This window comes from Suricata suricatta, chromosome 4 (assembly GCF_006229205.1).
Source record: "Suricata suricatta isolate VVHF042 chromosome 4, meerkat_22Aug2017_6uvM2_HiC, whole genome shotgun sequence".
Classification (NCBI taxonomy): domain Eukaryota; kingdom Metazoa; phylum Chordata; class Mammalia; order Carnivora; family Herpestidae; genus Suricata; species Suricata suricatta.
This window is the reverse complement of record NC_043703.1, coordinates 128691925-128712891: the sequence shown is the minus strand read 5'-3', so window position 1 is coordinate 128712891 and position 20967 is coordinate 128691925. Positions and strand designations below refer to the sequence as shown.

General features: G+C 43.3%; 1 protein-coding gene across 11 annotated transcripts in view; it reads left to right on the top strand.

The window, feature by feature from the left end:
* The window catches only part of LOC115290080 (interleukin-36 gamma-like), a 36258-nt gene extending 16501 nt beyond the window's left edge, over positions 1-19757 (top strand). Inside the window, exons 1-5 of one of the 11 annotated variants that reach the window (XM_029937792.1) lie at positions 6427-6484; positions 11164-11231; positions 11693-11797; positions 12454-12593; positions 16186-19356. In XM_029937792.1, the coding sequence (XP_029793652.1) occupies positions 11183-11231; positions 11693-11797; positions 12454-12593; positions 16186-16410 (519 nt within the window). In that variant the 5' untranslated portion in view covers positions 6427-6484; positions 11164-11182 and the 3' untranslated portion in view covers positions 16411-19356. The other 10 variants (XM_029937791.1, XM_029937790.1, XM_029937794.1 and 7 more) reach the window with 10 other exon arrangements.
* The last annotated feature ends 1210 nt before the right edge of the window (positions 19758-20967 follow it).

Genomic DNA, 20967 nt, shown 5'->3' with positions numbered 1-20967 from the left:
AAAAGTGTTACAACGAAATGTTGTGCTTTGCCTTGGCTCTCAGCCTCTGCCCCTTCCACGCGGGCGGGACCAGGGGGCCACCCCTTCATTGATGTGGCGCCTCAGTCTTTCTGGCACCCAAACTGCATCTTCAGACTCGTGTCCAACCAAAAGATACTGCATGGTGAGCCACAAATATGGCCACATATGGCATTTAAAATTTTCTAGCAGCCATGTTAACAAAAGTAAAAACATATAGGTGAAACCGAAAATATGCAAAGATCTCTTAACATTCAATAATATGAGAACAAACAACCCAATTAAAAATAGTCCTCTCTCTGTGTCTCTCGAAATAAACGTTTAAAAATTCTTGTTTTTAAAAGGGGGCGCCTGGGTGGCTCAGTTAGTTAAGCGTCTGGCTCTTGATTTTGGCTCAGATCATGATCTCATGGTTCCTGAGACTGAGCCGAGCCTACTTGGGATTCTCTCTCTCCCACTCTCTCTCTCTACCCCCCACCCCCCGCTCATACTTGCCTGCGCACTCTCTCTCTCTCTCTCTCTCTCTCTCAAAATAAAAAACATGGGGTGCCTGGGTGGTTCAATCGTTAAGCATCCAACTTCATATCAGGTCATGATCTCATGGCTTGCAAGTTCACGCCCCTTGTGGGGCTCTGTGGGGACAGTTCGGAGCCTGGAGACTGCTTCCCATTCTTTGTCTCCCTTGTTCTCTGCCCTATCCTGCTTGCTCTCTATCTCTCAAAAATTAATAAACATAAAAAATTAAAAATAAATAAATAAACAATAAAATTTTAAAAAAATAGGCCAAAAATCTGAACAGACACCTCACAAAGAAGACATACAGAGGGCGAACAGGTATATGAAAAGATACTCCACCACCATACGTCATTAGGGATTGCAAATTAAAACAACAGTGAGACGTCCTTCCTTCCACGTCTATGGAAATGGCCAAGATCTGGAACACTGACCACATCACATGCTGTGGGGATGTGGAGCAGGAGGAATCATTGCTGGTGGGAATACACAATGGTACCGCCTCTTTGGGAGACAGTCTGGCAGTTTGCTTTTTGTTTTGTCTTGTTTTGTTTTTACAAAGCTAAACACAGTCTGACCATATGATGCAGCAATTGCATCTCACACAAAATTGACACCTGAATGTTTATAGTAGGCTTTAGGGCTTCAGAATATCATACCTCCCCCTCCCCCAATATTATCTAAGATGTTGTACTTATATCTTGTGAATATTTTAGAAATTCAATTGCTTAATAAACCAAATTTGTTACCTTTTTTAAAAGTTTATTTATTTATTTTGAGGGGAAGAGGGACAGAGAGAGTCCTAAGCAGGCTCCATGCTGGATCTCATGAACCGAGAGACATGACCTGAGCTAAAATCAAGAGTGGAATGCTTAACGAACTGAGCCACCCAGGAGCCCCTGTTACCAAAATGTTAATTTATTAAGTATTTCACATTATTTGTTTTGAAGCATCCCTAAACATAAAGGTAACTTAAAGTTTTAAGAATTAATTCTCTGGACTCGTAAGGCCTTTATGTATTTTTAAATAAATAGATTAATACTTTATAGAGGTTCGTTTTTTGACCTGCATAATAGATGATTTTGATTAAAGGTAAGAAGTCTCAGATCGACCAGACAAATGTTTGTTTTGTTTTTTTTGGGGAAAAGCAAACAAGAAACTAAGTTTAAATCATGAATTAGTGTACTAGAGAACACCTCAGTTTGGATTTGCCCAACCTAATGGTTCTTTTTTTCATTAGTCTAAACACCTTATTTGTATGGAAAAATTATCAAAGAATCAATAGTACCAAACAAACTACTCTAGCAGTTTATCATTATACATGCATTTTACTTTTCTCTTACTTTTTGTTGGAAAGAATAATAGAAAAAGTTGAAAAAATGTACAGGGAGTTTACACATTTCATTCACCTTCTTCCTCTAACGGTAACAACTTAAATAACCATCATCACCAGCCCAGCGAGGGTAGCTACCAGTGAGTTCTTCAGGAGACTAGAGTGCCCTTCACCAACACATTTGCTATTGGTCCCTCAGGTCATCCTGGGATGGGGGTGATTAATGGGCATCTAACTAGGTGATGTATTCCAACATCCTCACCATCTCCCTGAGCCTCGTAGAGTGGCTCAGCCTGAGCTCCATATGTATGTAGTCACTGGGGCAGTGACTAATTCACCTTAGGGTTTCTAGAAATGAAATAGATAGAGATGCTTCTGAGGTGCTGCTTCACATCTATGAGAAAAAAATATCTAGGTGTGATATTCATTCTTACCCACTTTCCAGATTTAAGGAAGACCACAGACCTGAAACCCTTTGAGGCAAAGGCCAGGTCCCTTTGAAGAAGACTTTTGTGTAGCATGTTGTAGACTGAATAGTTCCCGTCCCACCCCCACTCATATATTGAATCTCTAGCTCCAAATGTGACTATTTTTGAAGATAGGGCTTTTAAAGGAGTGATTAAGGTGAAATGAAGTCATTAAGAATGGGCTCCTAATCTGAATGTGACTGTTATTCTTCTAAGAAAAGGAAGAGACACCAGGGATTCGAGTGCATAGAGGCAAGGCCATGAGGGGGCACAAGGAAACAAGAAGGAAGCCCTAGGAGGAACCAAAGCTGCCCAAACCTTGATCTTGGACTTCCAGACTCCAGAACTGTGAGAAACCAATTTTTGTTTTTGAGCCACCTGGTATTTTGTTATGGCAGCCTGAGCAGACTCATACAAGGTGACAGGTAAACAGTAGGACTCTTCCCCCAAGCCTTCCCCAGAGACATTTGTGGCCATTTATCAGAGGACTGTGTGCTGGGAAGACAGAGTACTTCCTAGGGCTCCATACAGATGCTGATCCCCAGAGATGCAAAATACTGTTGTGGTCCATCAAGCCACGTAGAAGATTCTAAAGGTCAGGAAACAGAGAGACTTTGGATCTGTGTCTGTCTGAAGACCCAGGCTTAGATTATTTTCTTAGTCTTAGAATTTATATAATTGAAATCAATAAATTTAGTGATTGGCAGCATGCCTATTTTGGGTTCCTTCTAATAAGAGTGAAGGTTACTCTGAAGAAAATGCAAAGGGGAAGTCCCAAGGATTCTTTATCACTCCTGCCAAGATAATAAATCAAAACCCAAAAGGAATACTACCCACTAGGGGGAATTACTAGAATTAGTGCCATCATCAAAGACTTGAAAGATGCAAGGGTATTAATTTCACATCTCCATTTAATTTGCCTTTTTGGCTGATACAAATACTACATAGGTTGCAGAGAATACCAGTGGATCATCATAAACTTAACCAGTTTGTAAAGCCAATTGGAGCTGCAAATCAGCATGTAATGTCTTTACTGGAGCAAATAAACACAGCCCCTGAGACCTAGTATACAGCTAGTAACATAGAAAATGTTTTTTAAACCCCATATCTAAGAGCAAAGGTGACCAGAAGCAATTTCCCTTCACATGCAAGACTGTATTGCCTCACATCTATATCAGCTCTCTAATTCCTAATCATAGTAAGACCGGGGGACCTGGTGCTGGTCCATTATATGGATGACATTAATTGTATCTGGTAAGTAAGAAATAGCAAACACACTAGATGCCTTAGAATGATAAATGCATGCTAGTGAAATGCATTCAGAGGTCTCCTATATTGATGAAATTTCCAGAGGTCCAATAGTCTAAGACATCTCAGAATGCCCCCTAAAAAATTATGGACAGACTGTTGGACCTTGTATTTCCCACCAAGAAAACAAACAAATGAACAGCAAAACCCAAATGTTTAATGGACCTCTTTGGATTTTAGGGTTAGCACATTTCTTGTCTGGGCATGTTATTTCTGTCCACATACCAAGTAACCCATAAAGCTGCTGGTTTCGATGGATCCTAGAGCCAGAAAAGATTAGGCCAAAGGTTTAGGCTGGGTTGTGAGTTTATTTGGCCCTTGGGCCTTAAGAATTAACAAAGCCCAGGGGTGCATGGGTGGCTCAGTTGGTTAAGCATCCAACTCTTGATTTTGGCTCAGGTCTCCATCTCAGGGTTCATGGGGTTGAACCCCGCATTGAGCTCTGTGCTGATAGTGTGGAACCTGCTTGGGATTCTCTCTCTCTCCCTTTCCCTCTGCCCTTCCTGTGCTCTGTCTCTCTCTCGAAATAAGTAAAATAAACTAAAAAAAAAAAAAAAGAATTAACAGACCCACTAGTTTTAGAAGTGTTTGTGGCAGGTAGAGGAGCTTCATGGAGCTCTTAAAGCCCCAGGCTGAAGAAAGGGAAAAACCCATGGGGTTGTAGAGTAAGGCCAGGTCCTCTTCTGCTTTGCTGAAAAATCAGCTCCTGAGCTGCTGTTTGTTTATTGCAGAGTCTGAATTCCTAACTGTGAGACATGAAATGACTATCTACCTTAAATGTCCCCCATGGAATGGGGGAATGACCTGATCTACCAAACCATAAAATTGAACAGGCACAGCAATATTCTATTTAAAAAAACAATAGTATATAGCAGAGCAGGCCCAAACATATGTGAAAGGCAGAAGTAAATTTCATAAACTAGTAGCTCAGACTCCCATGGTATCTGCTCCTACAGCTTTTCCAACCCAGCAGAATCTCATGGGAGATCTAAAGATAAAGGAGAAGTGTAGGCCTCATTGGATGTATGTACAGGTCTGCATAGTATGCTGGCCCCAGCTGGAAATAGAGGGCTACTGTCACTTCACTATAACCCCTTCGGGTTGCCCTGGAAAATAATGAGGAAGGGAAATCCTCCCATGGGGCAGAACCTGAGGTAACATATTTGGTTATTCATTTCATGTTGGAGGAGATCTGTGATACAGATCTACACTAATCTGTGGGCCAATGAGTTGGCTAGCTAGGCAAGGACTTGGAAAGAAAAAGATTAAAAAATTGTCTACAAGGAGGTATAGAGAGTGGCATGCAGATGAACCTCTCAGAATAGACGTGGAATGTGAAGGTATATGTGTTCCACATAAGGGCCTACCAAAGGAAATCTACTGCAGGGGAGGTTCTCAATAAATGAGAGGTCGAGGTGTCCCAACCTGTGGATTGGAATCTTCCCCCAGCACTTGCCTGCTCAATGGGTCCATGTACAAATTGACCATGGTGGCAGATATGGAGGTTATGCCTGGATTCAGCAGCTTAATTTCCTTTCAACAAGTTTGATTTGGTTATTGCCACTGAGGAGTGCCCAAACCACCATCAGCAGAGATCAACAGAAAACCCCTGATATGGTGAAACCAGCCAGCAAGCACCCTGTTGGCAGATTGGTTATATTGGACTCTTCCATTATGAAGTCAAAGCTTTCTTCTTGGGTACATATGCATGTGTATTGGTTTGTCTTCTCAACTCATAATACTTCTGCCAGGAACACCATGTGCAGACTTACTGAATGACTTTATCTAAGATGTTCCCATACAGCATCACTTCTGACCAGGGGTTACATTTTTCAGTAAAGGAATTGTGGCAACAAGCTCACACTCACGTAATAATAATTCATCAGCTTTACCATATGCAGCTGTCTTGATAGAATAGTGGAATGGTCTTTGAAAAGTCGAACACAACACTCAAGAGTTCTGTCTTGCTGAAAGCGGTGTCTTCCTTAAACTGCTGGTTTGTAAATATTGCTGTCTTCCTCATAATGGGAATGCAGAGGTTCAGGAACCAAAGGGTGGAATGGGGGAGAGCCCCTCTTACTCTTAAACCAAATGACATACTGCAGGAGCTTTTCTTCTGTGACCTTCAGCTCCATGGAAAGGAGGTTCTAATGCCCAGGAATGAAATGCTCCCCTTAGGGTATATAGTCAAGGATCTGAGGAATTGGACTTGAGATGGCCTGAAGCCATCTGACCCCTCATGTCATTGAATAAACAGGTAGAAAGGAATCATTTTACCAGTTGGGGTGATTGATCCCGATTGTTCAGAGAAGACTAGGTTGTTGCTACTCAATGGAAGTAAACAGGACTGTGTCTGGAACCCAAGGGACTCCCTGGAGCAGATCTCACTACTCCTCTGCCCAGTAGTTTCAGACAGTTGAAAATTGTAGCACTCAATAAAGAAAAGCACCAAGGACTCAGCGTCCACAGAAACAAAGATTTGATTCACACTCAAGGTGAAGAAGAAGAGCATCACATTGAGGAACCCATAGAAGGCAAGGGAAATATGGGGGGAATAGTAGAAGAAGGCAGCTATGATTTTCAAACTAGACCTTGTAAGAAGCTATAGAATCAAGTAGTGTATCAATTAACTGCTTACCTGTTTCTTCCTCACTCCCGTCTTCCTCTAACCACCTCACATGAGTAACAACTGGGAATGACCTATACAAAGTGTCACTTGGGATTATGACCACATTGACCTAACTTGAGATAATTCAAAGGCTACTATCTTTTTTTAATTTTGCTTGGGATAGGAAATAGAGAGTTCTCACCCATGGAGGAAGAGCATGGACCTCAGGGGCAAAAGGTTAGGCTATGCTGGATGACTTCCAATGACCCTTTGAGATCCACTGGAAAGAAATTGGAGGGTGGGAAGAGAGTGAGGTCAGGGTATTCTTAGTTCCTTCTCCCTGGGGTCACCACAGGCTATTTTTCTTGAGGAGGGTCATGGCTCCTATAACATTCTGGTAACCTTTTCTTTCTCTTATCCATTCAGGCCAGTGGGTAGTAAGGGGCATATCCTATTGTTATTAGCCCTGGGGTCTGGCATTATGCCTTGGGATTTCCCTGCACTCTGCCCATATCTTTATAAATAGTTCCTTTATTACATTTAACTCAAATTGCCAAATTCTGAATGTGTCATGTGTTTCTTGTTAGGACCTGATTGGCTCAGCATGCCTCCGAAGTTCACCCAAGCAGACTTGAAAGGCTTTGATGTGAGAGAGACATTCTCTTTCTTGCAAAGATGTAAATGACTGAGCATGCAGTTCTGTTTCTCACAGAAAATTAATCTTACAGACATGAGGGAACCTGGCCTTAAGTAATGAATATCAGTTCAGAAAAGACTAAATACATGCTGATCCTTGCTGACATTGTGGGATTATCATATTGGTCATTCTGATCCTACACTACTTCTAGACTTCCCAATGGTGAGATCTAGTAAATATTTTGATAACTTTGAATTCGATTTCTCCAGCTTTTAAAGCTGAAAGTAAACTTAACTGTTGGTTCTTGTAAGTGGAGTTGAAGAGTCAAGGGGTACACACATTTAGTTTTTTCATAGCTCCTGCAAAATTGGTTTCCAAAAAGGCTGTGCTAATTCTCACATCCATCCATACAGTGAGTGAATCTGTTTCCTCACTACCATTGCCTACCATCTTTTTAAAAAAAGTTTATTTATTTATGCTGAGAGAGAGCACATGCATGAGTGGGCAAGGGGCAGAGAGACAGAGACAGAGAGAGAGTAAATTCCAAGCAGACTCTGCTCAGTCAATCCAGAGCCAGATGTGAGGCTCGATTCCACTAATCATGAGATCATTACCTGAGCCAAAATCAACAATCAGACACAACTGACTGAGCCACCCTGGCGCCACCTACCATCTTTTTAATTTGTACCTTCCCGGTGGGTGGAAATAGAATCTCATTGTTGCTTTGATTTGCATTTTGCTAATTACTAGTATGGTTAACTATAATTACTTCCATTTGTTGGATATTTATATTTTCTTCTCAGTGAAGTGCTTTTTACATCTATTGTTTATTTTTCTATAAAATTACTTGCATTTTAAAATTGATTAGGAGGAAATATTTAAAAACTTTGAATATTAGGTATTAGCTTGTTAGATGTGTTGCAAAATTTTTCTCCCACATACTTTTTCTTTTAACTTTCACTTCTGATGTGTGCTGTTTTGGAGAGGCACATGCTCCCTAATGTTTATAGCAGTGCTATGGACAACAGCCAGAGTATGGAAAGAGCTCAAATGTCAAATGTCCATTGACTGATGAATGGATAAAGAAGACATGGTGTGTGTGTGTGTGTGTGTGTGTGTGTGTGTGTGTGTGTACATATACACACACATACAATGGGATATTACTTAGCAATGAAAAGGAATGAAATCTTGCTATTTGCAACAACATGGATGGAACTAGAGTGTATTATGCTAAGCAAAATTACTCAGAGAAAGACAAATATCATATAACTTCACCATATATGGAATTTAAGATACAAAAAAGATCATGGCCATGTTAAGTGAGCAAACTAGCAGGGTTTGCTTATTGCTTATTGCCAAACAAGCATGGATGATAATATCTTAGAACTTAAAATTGGAATCTAGACTTAGTAAGCTCATAAAATTATTTCCATGTCTAGGATCTTTGGCTTTATGAGTACTTACTTGAATTCAATTCAAGCCACAGTTAATGGTGTACATAATTTTCACTGTTGCAAGTGACAACAAAACATTAGTAGAAAGAATTTGGCAAGCTGGGTTATGTTTACATAGCAGAATCACATTCTTTACTTTTTATAACCAGCATAAATATTGATAGTCCTTTCAAATACAGCTAGGATAACATGTAATCTTATTATCCATCCCTTCTACTGTAAGACAAAAGTTCTGGTCCATTTCTTCAGTAGATAGGGTCTCTGCTCCTCAATTATCTACCCCAGTGGTTCAGTTCTTCCCTATTATCACCATCACTGCTATTCTAATTTCTCTGATACTCATTCACACTAAAGTTTAAACCAGGAACTTCAGAATGGATACTGATTGCTAGTAATTCTGGAAAGTACTGGATTCTCTGAATATTGGGAAGTGAGGAAAGGTCAGGATCAAGTGGAATAAAGAGGACACATGTCATCATAAGACATAGATTTTTGCAGCCTTCTTTGGGCATGGAAAATTCAAGCTAGATCCAATGGTTTTTGAATCACTGAAAATACAGCTTTCTGGGTTGTGTCTCTTGTGCCCTCTGAGGATCTTTTGGGCTCACGCCTCCTCTCCACATTTGTGGCTCATGAATAAGAGAGACTACACTCTCTTTTCAGGGGTCTGAGTATCAGCTTGGCAGAAGGTCTCCTCCTGAGGTCTGGGCATCAGTCCTATAAGGTCCTTCCTTTAAGCTCCTAGGTTCTCTTGTTCTCTCTGGTTTCTTTCCTGCAATTAACTATCTGTGATACCTCAGTATCACCTTGTTACTCTTTAGCCTTCTAACATATTTTCTAACCAATTCCCTTTGTTTGAAATTCCTGGTATGGGTTCTGCTTTCCACACTAGATCCTGATTGAAACAGAAGCCTAAAGAATTTGGGGCTCAGATGATAGGACTATTTAGATGCCATTTTGTGGGGAGCCTCCCAGTAAAGGTATGTTGACTGATGCGTAATGGAGAGGCTCTTTAGTTGGGCAGAGGGGGCCTAACAGAGGTGATACTGCCTGAGCCTGGCTTTGAACACAAGTGTGTTTGAATTCATTCTCACACTCTCTCCTGGGGTGACAAATAAACTGGAAGCCAAAAGTGATGGGATTGATGCCTCAACAGGAAAGGACCATGTTCCTCCAAAGCCAATGGGGAGATGGGGGTGAAAAGTATGAGAAGTTGAGCAAGACTCCTTTCAGGGCTGGGAAGAGGGGCTCATGGAAGTGTTTGCCTAGAAGGTTCTATTTAGCCCTTCCCCCAACTCCCATGTAGCTAGGCAGGTGAATATGAAGTTTTTTTTTCCAGTCTATCTTTTGAAATTCATCTCAATTGAGTTAACTTGTTCCTCAGAAAGTTTTCATGCTTGATCTCAGCAGATGGGGTGTGGAGGTGGGAGTAGAGGCATAAAAAAACATGACATAACAACAACAACAACAACAACAACAACCTTTACCATTAGTTGAGAACCTACAAATGTCCTGCATTACTAGAACAGAGAGAGTGGGAGAGATGTTGGGATCTGGGCTCTATTGTAGAGAAATCAGTGCCAACCATTTTAGTCCTTCGGCAGTTCTGGAGTCCACTGCATTTTGGGAGCACCAGGGACCAGGCTTGCCTCAGTTATAGGTGCGCCACTTAGTACCTGTGGCTTCCCAAGGGGAGGAGGTGAGTCTCTGAGGGGCTGAAAGAGTAGATTAGGCTTTCAGCTTACCCTTCCTTTCAGGAGTGGCCTGAGGTGGTTCAGGGCTGGTTGGATGGCCAGGAATGCCATGTGGGGACCTTGCCTAAAGCACACAGTGAATCTTGCACTCACAAGACTCCCTTAATGGAACTGTAGAGGGCAAGCTTGACAGTCCCAGTGGATGGACTTCCCTTGTGGATGGTCTGGCATTTCCAGTTGTAGTCCAAGTGACAAGGCAGGAGAATTGGGCTCTGGGGAAGTCCCACAAGTCTCCCCTTGCTGAGCAGCCTGCAGTCTGTCATCAACTCTATTTCCCTGTGGGCATGGCTCGGTGCCTCCTTCTCAGGGAGCTCAGGCTGGTCATACTCATGCTGATGCTGTGATTTTTTTCATCTGAGTCTCACAGAATCTTCTGACAAACGATTGATATGCCCCACCCAGGTAGGTGTGGCCTCCCCTACTTCCCAATAAATGACAGTCTCGGTCAGAGCCTGTCACGCTCTAGGGAGCTGTTGGAGCTGTGATTCAGTCCCCTGCACTTTTGATAAAGGTCCTTTCTTGCCAGCTTATAGCGGGCAGTCCTCCAGTTTGTTTGTTTGTTTGTTTGTTTGTTTGTTTGTTTGTTTTTTGCGCTTCAGGGCTCAGGGAAGAGATGGGGCCATGCCAGGCTCTGTGTCTTGTCCAGTGCAGGGCTAGCAGTTTCTCACTTCTCACTTACCAGGGAGTTACTAGGACCTTGGCAGAGCTGCCCTGGCCTGGAGCCGCCCTCCTGCTCCCAGGCAGAAGCAGATAATGGGAGAAAGGAGGAGATGTAGGCATCAGGCGGCTGTGGGTATTTAAGGTCAAAAGTCATGCCTGGCTTACGACTTGTAGGGAGAGATTCTGTCACTGGCTGGATCTTTGGGTGGAATAAAGTCTGCTCCACAATCCCCACCTCGACACTACTTTGAAGTTTTGTCTCAGGAGGTGGCCCAAATTTTCTGACCAGGGCTTTGTTTTCGGCCAGTCTTCCCAACTCCCTGTCCAGAGTGGGGACCTCAGTAACTAGTGTCCTTGAAAGGTCTTGGAAATGTCTCCTGACACTCCTGTCTCCTATTGCTGTCCCCACAGGTATTGAGACAGCCCCATTATGACATGCATTCGAGGAGTCCCTCGCTCTGGAGAATCCTATACAGCAGGTGACATTGAGATGGAGCTCTGGAGGCCTGGCACACCTGTACCCACACCTGTCTCTTCTGGGTACCCCGGCATTCTCTGCCCCTTTTTGTGCGAGGCCCTTCCCACCCAGTGCTGTCCATCTTCTACTGACAGTGGGCTTCTACGGGGTGGGAAGTGGTATTTTTCTCTGCTCGAGCTCCAGATCCAGCACCGAGCCTAGCACAGAGTAGGCATCAGAAGGAGTACCTGGGCCTTGACAAACACGCTCCGTGGGACAGCTTATCCTCTTAGACCAGCTGCAGCCTGGCCCTCCTCACTGGCACCCATAGCTTTCCAGGAAACAAGCAGTGGGCTGAGGGTCATGAGAGTGCTGTCAGTTTTGGTGTGAAAACCCTGAGCCTTCCTTCCTGAAGGGCCTAGCATCTAGTAAAGTGGCCTAATTTTAATATTTCCTCATTATTCTTTTCTATTTAAACCATAGTGCGTAGTCCTCAGACTGGGGAGGTCTCTGACTTGAATCAGCAGGTGTGGATCCTGCAGGATCAGATCATTGTGACAGTTCCACGGACTGACAGTGTGACTCCAGGTGAGTGGTTGTCCTGCAGCTGCTATGCTGGAGGCAAGGGAGGGGTCACGTCAGCACACCTGGGATCCTGGCACGGGCCTTGGGTTCAAGGGCGGCTTTACAACAAGGCCCACCTGGAAGGGGGAGACTCTCACACCTGCCTGGGAAGGGGTGTCAGGGAGAAGCTGGCCCGGACCAGGACAAAGAAACCACTGAGAGTGGAGCAGCCTCTGGGGGAGCAAGAGAGCTGCTTTTGGTGACTCAATGGCCTGTCACATGGAAGGGGAGTATCTTATTCTGCCTGACTTCCTGGTGTCCTAAAAGGCCTAAATGGGTGGGTACCATAGGACGGAAGATTTCAATATCACATGAGGCCAAACTTGCTAATGGACAGAACTCTTTAAGGAGCAGAGGGGCTGCTTGAGGTTGCAGCTTCCAGATGGTCAAGCAGGGTCTGCTGTTTGTTTAACTCTTTGTGTTTGCTCCGTTTCCTAGGGCAGTGACTGGTACATGGTGTGAATGAATGAATGAATGAATGAATATGGTGGTTGGCTGTTTGGTGGGCACGGGCTAGCAGGGATTACATTCAAGCTTTCTCCCTGCCCCACCTGGACCATGCTGGCCTTATCCCAATTTCAAGAGGAAACTGCCACCATCTTCCCTTTTGTCCTTCTTAGTCACTGTCACTGTTGTCCCATGCAAGTATCCAGAGTCCCTTGAGCAAGGCAGAGGGATTCCCATTTACATGGGAATAGAGAATCCAGAAATGTGTCTGTCTTGTGAAGACATTGGAGGGCAGCCCACACTGCAACTGAAGGTGAGTAAGAAAAAATAATGTTTTTTGTTTAAATACCAATTCCTTCCTTCCTTCCGTCCGTCCTTCCTTCCTTTTTTCTCTCTTAGAGACAGAGCAGGGAGGGGAAGAGAGGGAGGGAGAATCCAAGCATGCTCTGTGCTGTCAGTGAGGAGCCTGATGTGGGACTCTCGACCTCATGAGCTGTGAGATCATGACCTGAGCCCAGATCAAGAGTCAGATGCTTAACCAACTGAGCCACCCAGGTGCTCCATATATATTTGGTCAATAATCTAGTTTTAGAATTAAAAAAAGAAATATTCTTCATTCTTAAACATATTTATTCCTAGATATTTTTGAGTTATCTGCATGCAGTTGAGCTGTCCTGCACATCACTAGTTGAGGATCTTTGTCTCTTCTGTATTTTAGGATATTCTATACCATTGTTTCAAGTATGTTCTCTCCTTCATTCCATCTTCTCTTTCCTTTTGGAATTCTTATTCCTTAGTCATTGGAACATCTAGATCTCTCTTCAGTATCTCATCTCATTTTACTTAGTTTCTATCTCTATCCCTTCACCTTTTTTTTCTTGTTGCATCCTGGGAGAATTTTTTGGTTCAATCTTCCAGGTCATGATTACATTTTAAGCGTGTCCTGTCTGCTTACTCATTCTCCTATTCTGCTTTCTGAAATTTCAGTCTTCCCTCTTGTTCCTTAAACTTCAGTTTAATGGCGTTTTTTAAAATTTATTTTTGATACAGAGAGAGACAGAGCATGAGAGAGAGAGAGAGGGAGACACAGAATATGAAGCAGGTTCCAGGCTCTGAGCTGTCAGCACAGAGCCTGATGCAGGGCTTGAACCCACAAACATGAGATCATGACCTGAGCCGAAGTTGGAGGCTTTAACCGACTGAGCCACCCAGGCGTCCCCACTTCAGTTTAATTAAACTCACTTTCATTTAATGAAGTCCAATTCAGCTCAGTAAATATGTAGGTTTTTTTTTTTTAAGTTATTTGTTTTTGAGAGAGACAGAGACAGCATGAGTGGGGAGGGGCAGAGAGAAGGAGAAAAAATCCTAAGCAGGTTCTGTACTGTTAGCACAGAGCCCAATGTGGCGCTCGAACTCATGAACTCACAAGATCATGACCCAAGCTGAAACCAAGAATTGAATGCTTAACTGATAGAGCCACCCAGGTGCCCCAAAATGTGTAGGGTTTTAGTGGCACGGCACTGTTGTGGCCATTTGAGATGCATTGGTGCCCAGAATGACACAGAGCCCTGCCCTCAGAGGGTGTGGATTCTAGTGGGAGGAGAGAAATGGTAGACAGTAAGTATAATAGGTAAGTTTGTGATGTCTTTAAGCGTATTATGTCCCCAGGGAAAGCACAGTTAGAGCAGACTAAAGAGACTGGCGGCCAGCCCAGGTGGAGTTGGGCTGCTGAAGAAAATAGTACAGTCAGCATCAGAGGATTTTAGCAGATGGTAGAAGGCAACAAGCAAGTTAGCGAACAGGGTGTCAGTGGGAGCAAGTTCAAAAATTAGTGGAGAAAACAGTGTGACAAGAGAGAACTAAGTGAGGAGGAGTTCAGAGAGATAAAAAGGCAGGTCACAAAGGGCCTTGCCGGCATTTGTAGGGACTTTGCCTGTACATCTGAGTAAAATGGGGCATTATTAGAACGTTTTGAATAGAAGAGTGACATGCATGAACATAGGTTTGAAAAGAATTATTTTGGCTGCAGACTGTGGGGGGCACAGGTAAAAGTCCTGTGGGGGGACTTCAAGGTAATACAGGGGAGATCTGATGGACATGGATGAGAGCATAGCCATGGAGGTAGGGAGAAGCCAGTCAGACTCCGAAAATAGTTTATTTAAATTGAGGCAACTTGCTGACAGAGTGAATGCGGGGCGGGATGAAGGAGGACCGAGAATTACATTTTCAGCTATGTCCCGTCTGCTAAGCCACGCTTCTACTGTGGTTTTGTCTATTGTGGTTTTAGATGGATTGAGAATTGACTATTTCATTCTGCCACATGTGGGTCCTTAGGGACCCTGCGGACAGCAGTGTTCCTGCAGTGCTGGAGGCGAACGCCCAGACCAAGGGGGTTTAAGAGTGGGATAGGAGGAGAGAAACTAGAGACAGCCTGTATAGACCACTGTTTACAGGGAGTTTTCTGCAAAGGGGAGCTGGGAATGGTGGTGGGCAAGTGAGATCATTGTTTTTTGAGATGGCAGAATGACACCAAATATGCTAATGGAAATGACGGACAGAACCCAAAATGAGTGTCCGGAAGAGGAACAGAAGGAAACTGGGGAGGGCAGGTGGGACTCGCCACCCCAGGCCCTCCCAGGCAGGAGGTTGAAAGGGAGGACGGAAGAGGAGGGTTGGAGTTTGAAATGAGAAAGAATCTTTTTATTTATTAAACAGCCACACATCTCTATTGACTTTCTGTGTGCTGGGAAATACAGTGATGAACAAGTCTAGCAATAATTATATGATTGATGGATAAACATTCTAAGTTCAGATGGTCATCGGAACTAATGATGAAAATAGCCTGGTAATGAGACAGGGAGGAGGTCCGAATGTGGACAAATTATGGCCCGTCCCTGTGTCGAGTCTCTCTGGAGATCATGTGTGTGCGTAATTTAGTTAGAAAAACTTATTTTACTTAAATGCATGGTATATAAATATACAAAATATATGTCTATATATGATATAGAAGGAATTTTCTGATTGCTCTACTTACTTTGTTTGTTTAAATATGAATCCTTTAGTTTGTTAGACCCTCTTGTGTCCTTTTCGTGGCACTGACCTTCTTCCCATGTTGGCAGTTGGTCAGAGGCTAATACCAGAACTTTCGTTAGAGGACTGGTTTTGGAGGCTGGCGGCCCTCACCATTGTGACTTTGGTAATGTAACAGGGTGCTGTCAGAAATGACCACCAAATGTCGAATAGAAGCGAGGCAAGATAGTATTCATGGCCAGGCCAAACCTGATCTCCTGACCTTAAGGACAAAAGTGCAGAGAATGGCCCGGAACAAAGGCAGCAGTGAGTTTTTTCTGGATTTTAGGTAGGAAGAATACATCATTATCTCGTTAAGATATCGTGAGGCAGTGACTAGGTGACCTTTTACATGTTGGCCTGGCCTTGGCCGGAACTTAGTGAAAGGGGTGATGGAGTGGTTTGCAGCCCAAGTTATCTATTTAGTAAGCAGGCAGTTACAGAAGTGAGATGAGGCGGTTAGTAATTTCTAATAACTCTAATAGGGAACCACATAAGCTTTGAAATGTGAGTTTAAGATGAACTTATATACAGTAAGCTCTTTGACCTATTATGTTTCATAAGTTGACCTATTACAGTAAGGGAAGTCCTTGGTTTATTGCTGCAAATCTGCAGCTCCTTTCTTTCCCCCATCACCCTCTTGTGTGAGGAGAGTTCCAGTGCAGGGCTCGAGCATGCCCACTGTTCATTACCCTTTCCTTTGTGTCATTCCTACGTGAGATTCTGCTGCTCCTTTGACATGTGTTTTTCTAAGCCTGCTTTAATAGAGGAATAAGGCTTTCTTGAACTTCGGGACATTTATTGATTGTGTGCAAGCACCTCTGAACCAATAACAGCCTCTGCTTTTCCTGCTGGGCGTTCTCTGTCACGTTTCAGGAGGAGGAGATACTGGATCTGTACAACAGAGTCTCACCCGTGGAGCCCTTCCTCTTCTACCACTCCAAGGATGGCAGGACCTCCACCTTCGAGTCCGTGGCCTTCCCTGGCTGGTTCATCGCCTCCTCGGAGATCCATCACCCCCTCTTCCTCACTTCAGACCTGGGGGGAAAGAACAATGTTAACTTCAATTTAAGTATCAATGCTTGAACTCAGCCTGGATGGGGCAGCTTGGTCAGAAGTCTTTGTTAAATTTCCGAGTTCCCGGTGTGCTTTCATTTATATTATCTCCAAGTCATTTCACATCTGTGCTGAGAGGTGGGCAGGACCCTGTTATCATCACACTTTGCGAATGACCACACGGCATAGAATGTGAGCTCAGACACAGTGGAGAGGGGTTATGTCAGGCTCTCCTCTCAAGCTGAACTTGTCAGTCCCACAGCCTTCTGTATGAGGGTGTTCTGACCCGAAGACATTAGCTCCTTTTCTGTGGGTGGATACGGAGAAGCCTTAGAGGTCATTAATCTTACCCAGGATCGGGTGACTAGTGTGAAACTGATTACTTTGTTTCTCTTTGTTTTCTTTCCTATTTGGATTACATTTTCCATATGGTTTGTATGTTGCCAGTAGATTTCAAGTTGTATAATGTATCCTTTTAAGAGTTAGTGAACGTTTAAAGGTAAATAGTTCTTAATAATAGTTAAACTATTTTTTCCTAATTCTAATATGTAAACATAAAGCCAAATATAAATTTCATGTGTTTACACAATAGAAAGGCTAAAGCTAAGCTGTAAAATGAAATGGAAAATGTAGTAAACTGAAATTAGCAAGAGTAATTGAATGAGGCTAGCTCACTGGGGTTTAGTGGGGGAGAGAAGGACCCCTATCAGTGGTGACAGGCCCGGGTGGAGATAATGCATGTAAAAGAGCACTGCTATATGACTACATTCTGTACGGTCTCACAGCCTTGATTTCTTTGCCTCTTCTAGACTTTTCCCTTTAGGCATATTCACCATCCACAAGATGGGGCTTTAAAAACTGCAGTAAAGGTGGTAAGAGAACCTGAGGCAGGGTGAGGCAAACTACAAGCTAGCACACTGCCCGCCTCCCCCAGGTGGGATTTGTGTGATATTCTTCAGGCACTCCAGGCTGCCCAGGAACAAAGGATAGAAAGAAAAATGGCTAACTGATAGAGATCAACAGTCATGCAAGACAAGAGTCTCCATCAGTTTGCAAACATCTTAGTAAATTACAAGAAAAAGGCAATCTTACAATAGCCTAATCTCCAGAAATCTGTAGACTCATTTCCTGGTGCGCCAGCATCACTCCTCCATAGTGATATGAGGAACAAAGGCAATGAGGAAGTGGCAGGTAAAATTAAATTTCCTTATAACCTGCAGCCCATTGACAAATACATGAGGCAAACACAGAGTACAACATTTCTCCTGGAACCCCCTGCTGTCCTACTGTTCATGCCTTACTAGTGGGAAAACAACCAGAGGTTGACAATTAGCAAGGCCTCTGGTATCTTCGGAGTCCTCTTTAGCATATTAAAGGTCCTCTGGAGGCCTCCCTTTTGGGTTTGCCTTCCCCAGTTCCATGGTGTGTAACAGTCACTCTTCACAACCTCAGTGCAGTTCTTCCTGCCCATGGTCCGGTTTCCGTGCTCTAATAATATCACCTTTCTGCACCAAAGATGTCTTCTAGAATTCTTTCTTGGCTGTCAGCTCCAAACCCCACGAACCCCACCATCACCCCAAAACTTCATCTAAGGTGCCTTTTCTCAGAACAGAGAGCCTAGCTTTCTCACCAGCCATGCTTCAGATGATGTATTCTGATGAAATTAAGTCACTGTGGTATAACTGTAGAAAGATGTAGCTCAGATCTGGTTCTATATAATAGATTTCTTATTTTGGTCTGATGCTACAAACACAGAAAATTCTGTTTGCTTAAATACAACTTCCAAAATAGCACCAGTCACTTACATTCCCCCCCCACTTTTGGACAATCAGAACACATACTCTACTAAGCAGGCCAGTAGGCAATCAGTAAGCCCTGACTTAATGCAACATCTTGATTCTTTAAAGTTTTCTTCCTCAATCAAATGTAGTTTTTACATTGCAGCTTTATTAAAAAAACAGCATTAAAATGAACTAATTAGTTCTGGGATATTAAATAGATTTGATTATTGAATATTTACCACTGTACATATTGCTCATAAATGGTGACATGTTCTCATACCTGAGAGTTTACATTGTTACATTGTCAGTTATTACATCGGACAGCAGGGACCCGATAACACATTTGCTTGTGACATGATTATGGTCTGAGTTACAGCATTTCCATCCTATGAAAGGCTGTGCAGAAGTTCCATTGTCTCTTCTCTTTACCATGAAACTGTGCATGCAGGCACCATGACACTTTGTGTTGTCACTTGGCACAGATTTGAGCTCAAACAAAAGCTCAAATATGAGTCCTGGGGTTATGTAACTGGTTATCCTGATGACCTTGAAGGTTCTGATAACATATTTAGAGTGGAATCAAAATGAAAACATAGTCATCTCTAGCTTGGGGAGCCTGGAGAGCAGACCTCCAGGCCCCGCCCTGCTTATCTATCGTGTTTGAGAAAGACCCCAGCATATGAAATCCTGAAAGACTCCTGTAAGTTGCAGTGTCCTCATTTTCAGGTGAACGCCTGGGTTTCTCCCATCTGAATATCCACTGCTCTTGCATGTGAGTTCTGTGAGCTCCAGACCAACGTTCACTGAAGGATTTGGTTCTTCTGTGCCTTTGGTATAAAGGGCATGACGCACTGTGTTGGGGGAGGTGATTGAGAGGATGGGAGCACCAGCTGACCCATGAGCTGGACCCTGGCAGCTGGAGGCTCCTCCCCGGGCCCCTGTTTTTGCAATGTGTGCTCCGCTTGCCTTCCCAGAAGCTGCCCCGAGGACATAGGCTTGAGGTAGTGATGTGATGTTGAGACATCTGGACAGTATGTGTGGCCCAGTTAAACCCGCTTTATAAATTTTTAACATTCTAGTGGACGGGTATGGAAATGTACTGGTCTTGCCGCTGACCCACACAAGCATCGTATGTAAGTTCCCTTGCTTATTAAACTTGCCACCTACTGATCTGGGGTGAATTATCTCTTTCTTTGGTCTCAATCCTGACCTCTGCATATAAGGACTGGTTTCAGATTATACGGGGAAGCTCCCCAAAAGGTGTAATCTAAGAGATACGCTGAGAGAGGGGATTTTGGATTCCAAGAAGGAATTAAGAACCTTGCCACCAAAATCACAATTGCAGTGAAAACAGTTGAGGGGGATGTTTTTCCACTGAGCTGGTTTGGGACTCATATCTTCCGGTGCCAGGACGGCTGAAGAGCAAAGACTGCTTCCTGAAGCTGGACTTGAAGATACTGTCCTTGAACTCATGAACAATTGGGCATGGGGACTACAGATGCTGTCCCCAGGACGCTGAGAACAGTGGCTGTAATTAATAATCCTTCATGTCAATAAAACATTACTTCTTATTTCTCAGCCTTTAAAGAGTTGTTTCAAAGAAGATTCTTGCCAAAGCAATACATGTCTATGATTGAAAGTGATATTCTTCTGCCCCGATCATATTTCCATGAGGCAACTGCTCTTTTTCAGCTCGTTTTCTTCCATGTGTCTAGGTAGATGTTTTACTGCTATTTCTTGAATTACCAACTTTAGACATTATCTTTTTTTTTTTAAGTTCTTATTTATTTTTGAGAGAGAGAGCACAAGTGGGAGAAGAGCAGAGAGAGAGAGGGAGGGAGGCACAGAATCCAAAGCAGGCTCCAGGCTTTGAGCTGTCAACACAGAGCCCGATACAGAGCTTGAACCCCCAAACTGAGAGAACATGACCTGAGCCAAAGTAAGATGCTCAACCAACTCAGCCACCCAGGCACCCTGAAACCATATCTTTTCTATCAGACAGATGGCATTTGTATCCCTACTGTATAAAAATCATGTGCTCTTTATCAGTTTGCTACAAGTTAATAGAAGTAGTAAGTCAAATAAAATTAAATTTATAGAGAGTCAGATGACCTTTGGGTAATCCTGTTAGACAGTGCTCTGGTATGACGTTGGAAAGGCACACCATAATCCTTTTGCCTTTCTCAGGATTTGGATAACTTCTCTGAATGATATTATTTTCCTTCAGCCTTTTCTTTTTAAGGGTAAGGAAAGCAGGGGGAGCCACATGGAGTGGATGTGACTCGTACTGACATTTAGTAGTAGGTTTGGAAATTGTGATACTCTTGATTTCAATTTTCATCTCCTGGTGTTGGGTGTTATGAAGCACTGTTTGAGAAATCGGCAACAATTACCCAGAGCAAGACAGCAGAGCAAAGCATGATCCACCCCATTTCCATCCCTGGGCCTATCCTTATCTAGCAGGGTGTCAGCGGATGACCCACCCAGGGTGGAACATTCCTGGCCACCTAAACATTGTTATGTAATGGTGTAAGTGCTGAAATAGTTTGTGTACTTATATTTCTCAAACTTGAAGTAATATCAGAATCATCTGGGGGTCTGAACTAAAAGCTCAGGTGTTTGGGCTCACTCTGGACGTAGTAAATTAAAACCCATTCCCTGAAAAATTCCTACTTAGTAGGTTTAGAGCAGGGCTGAAGAATCAATATTTTACTAATGACCTTAGGGAATAAAATGCACTCCCACTGTTCACATGCCCATAGGACAGCTGAAGACAAAGCC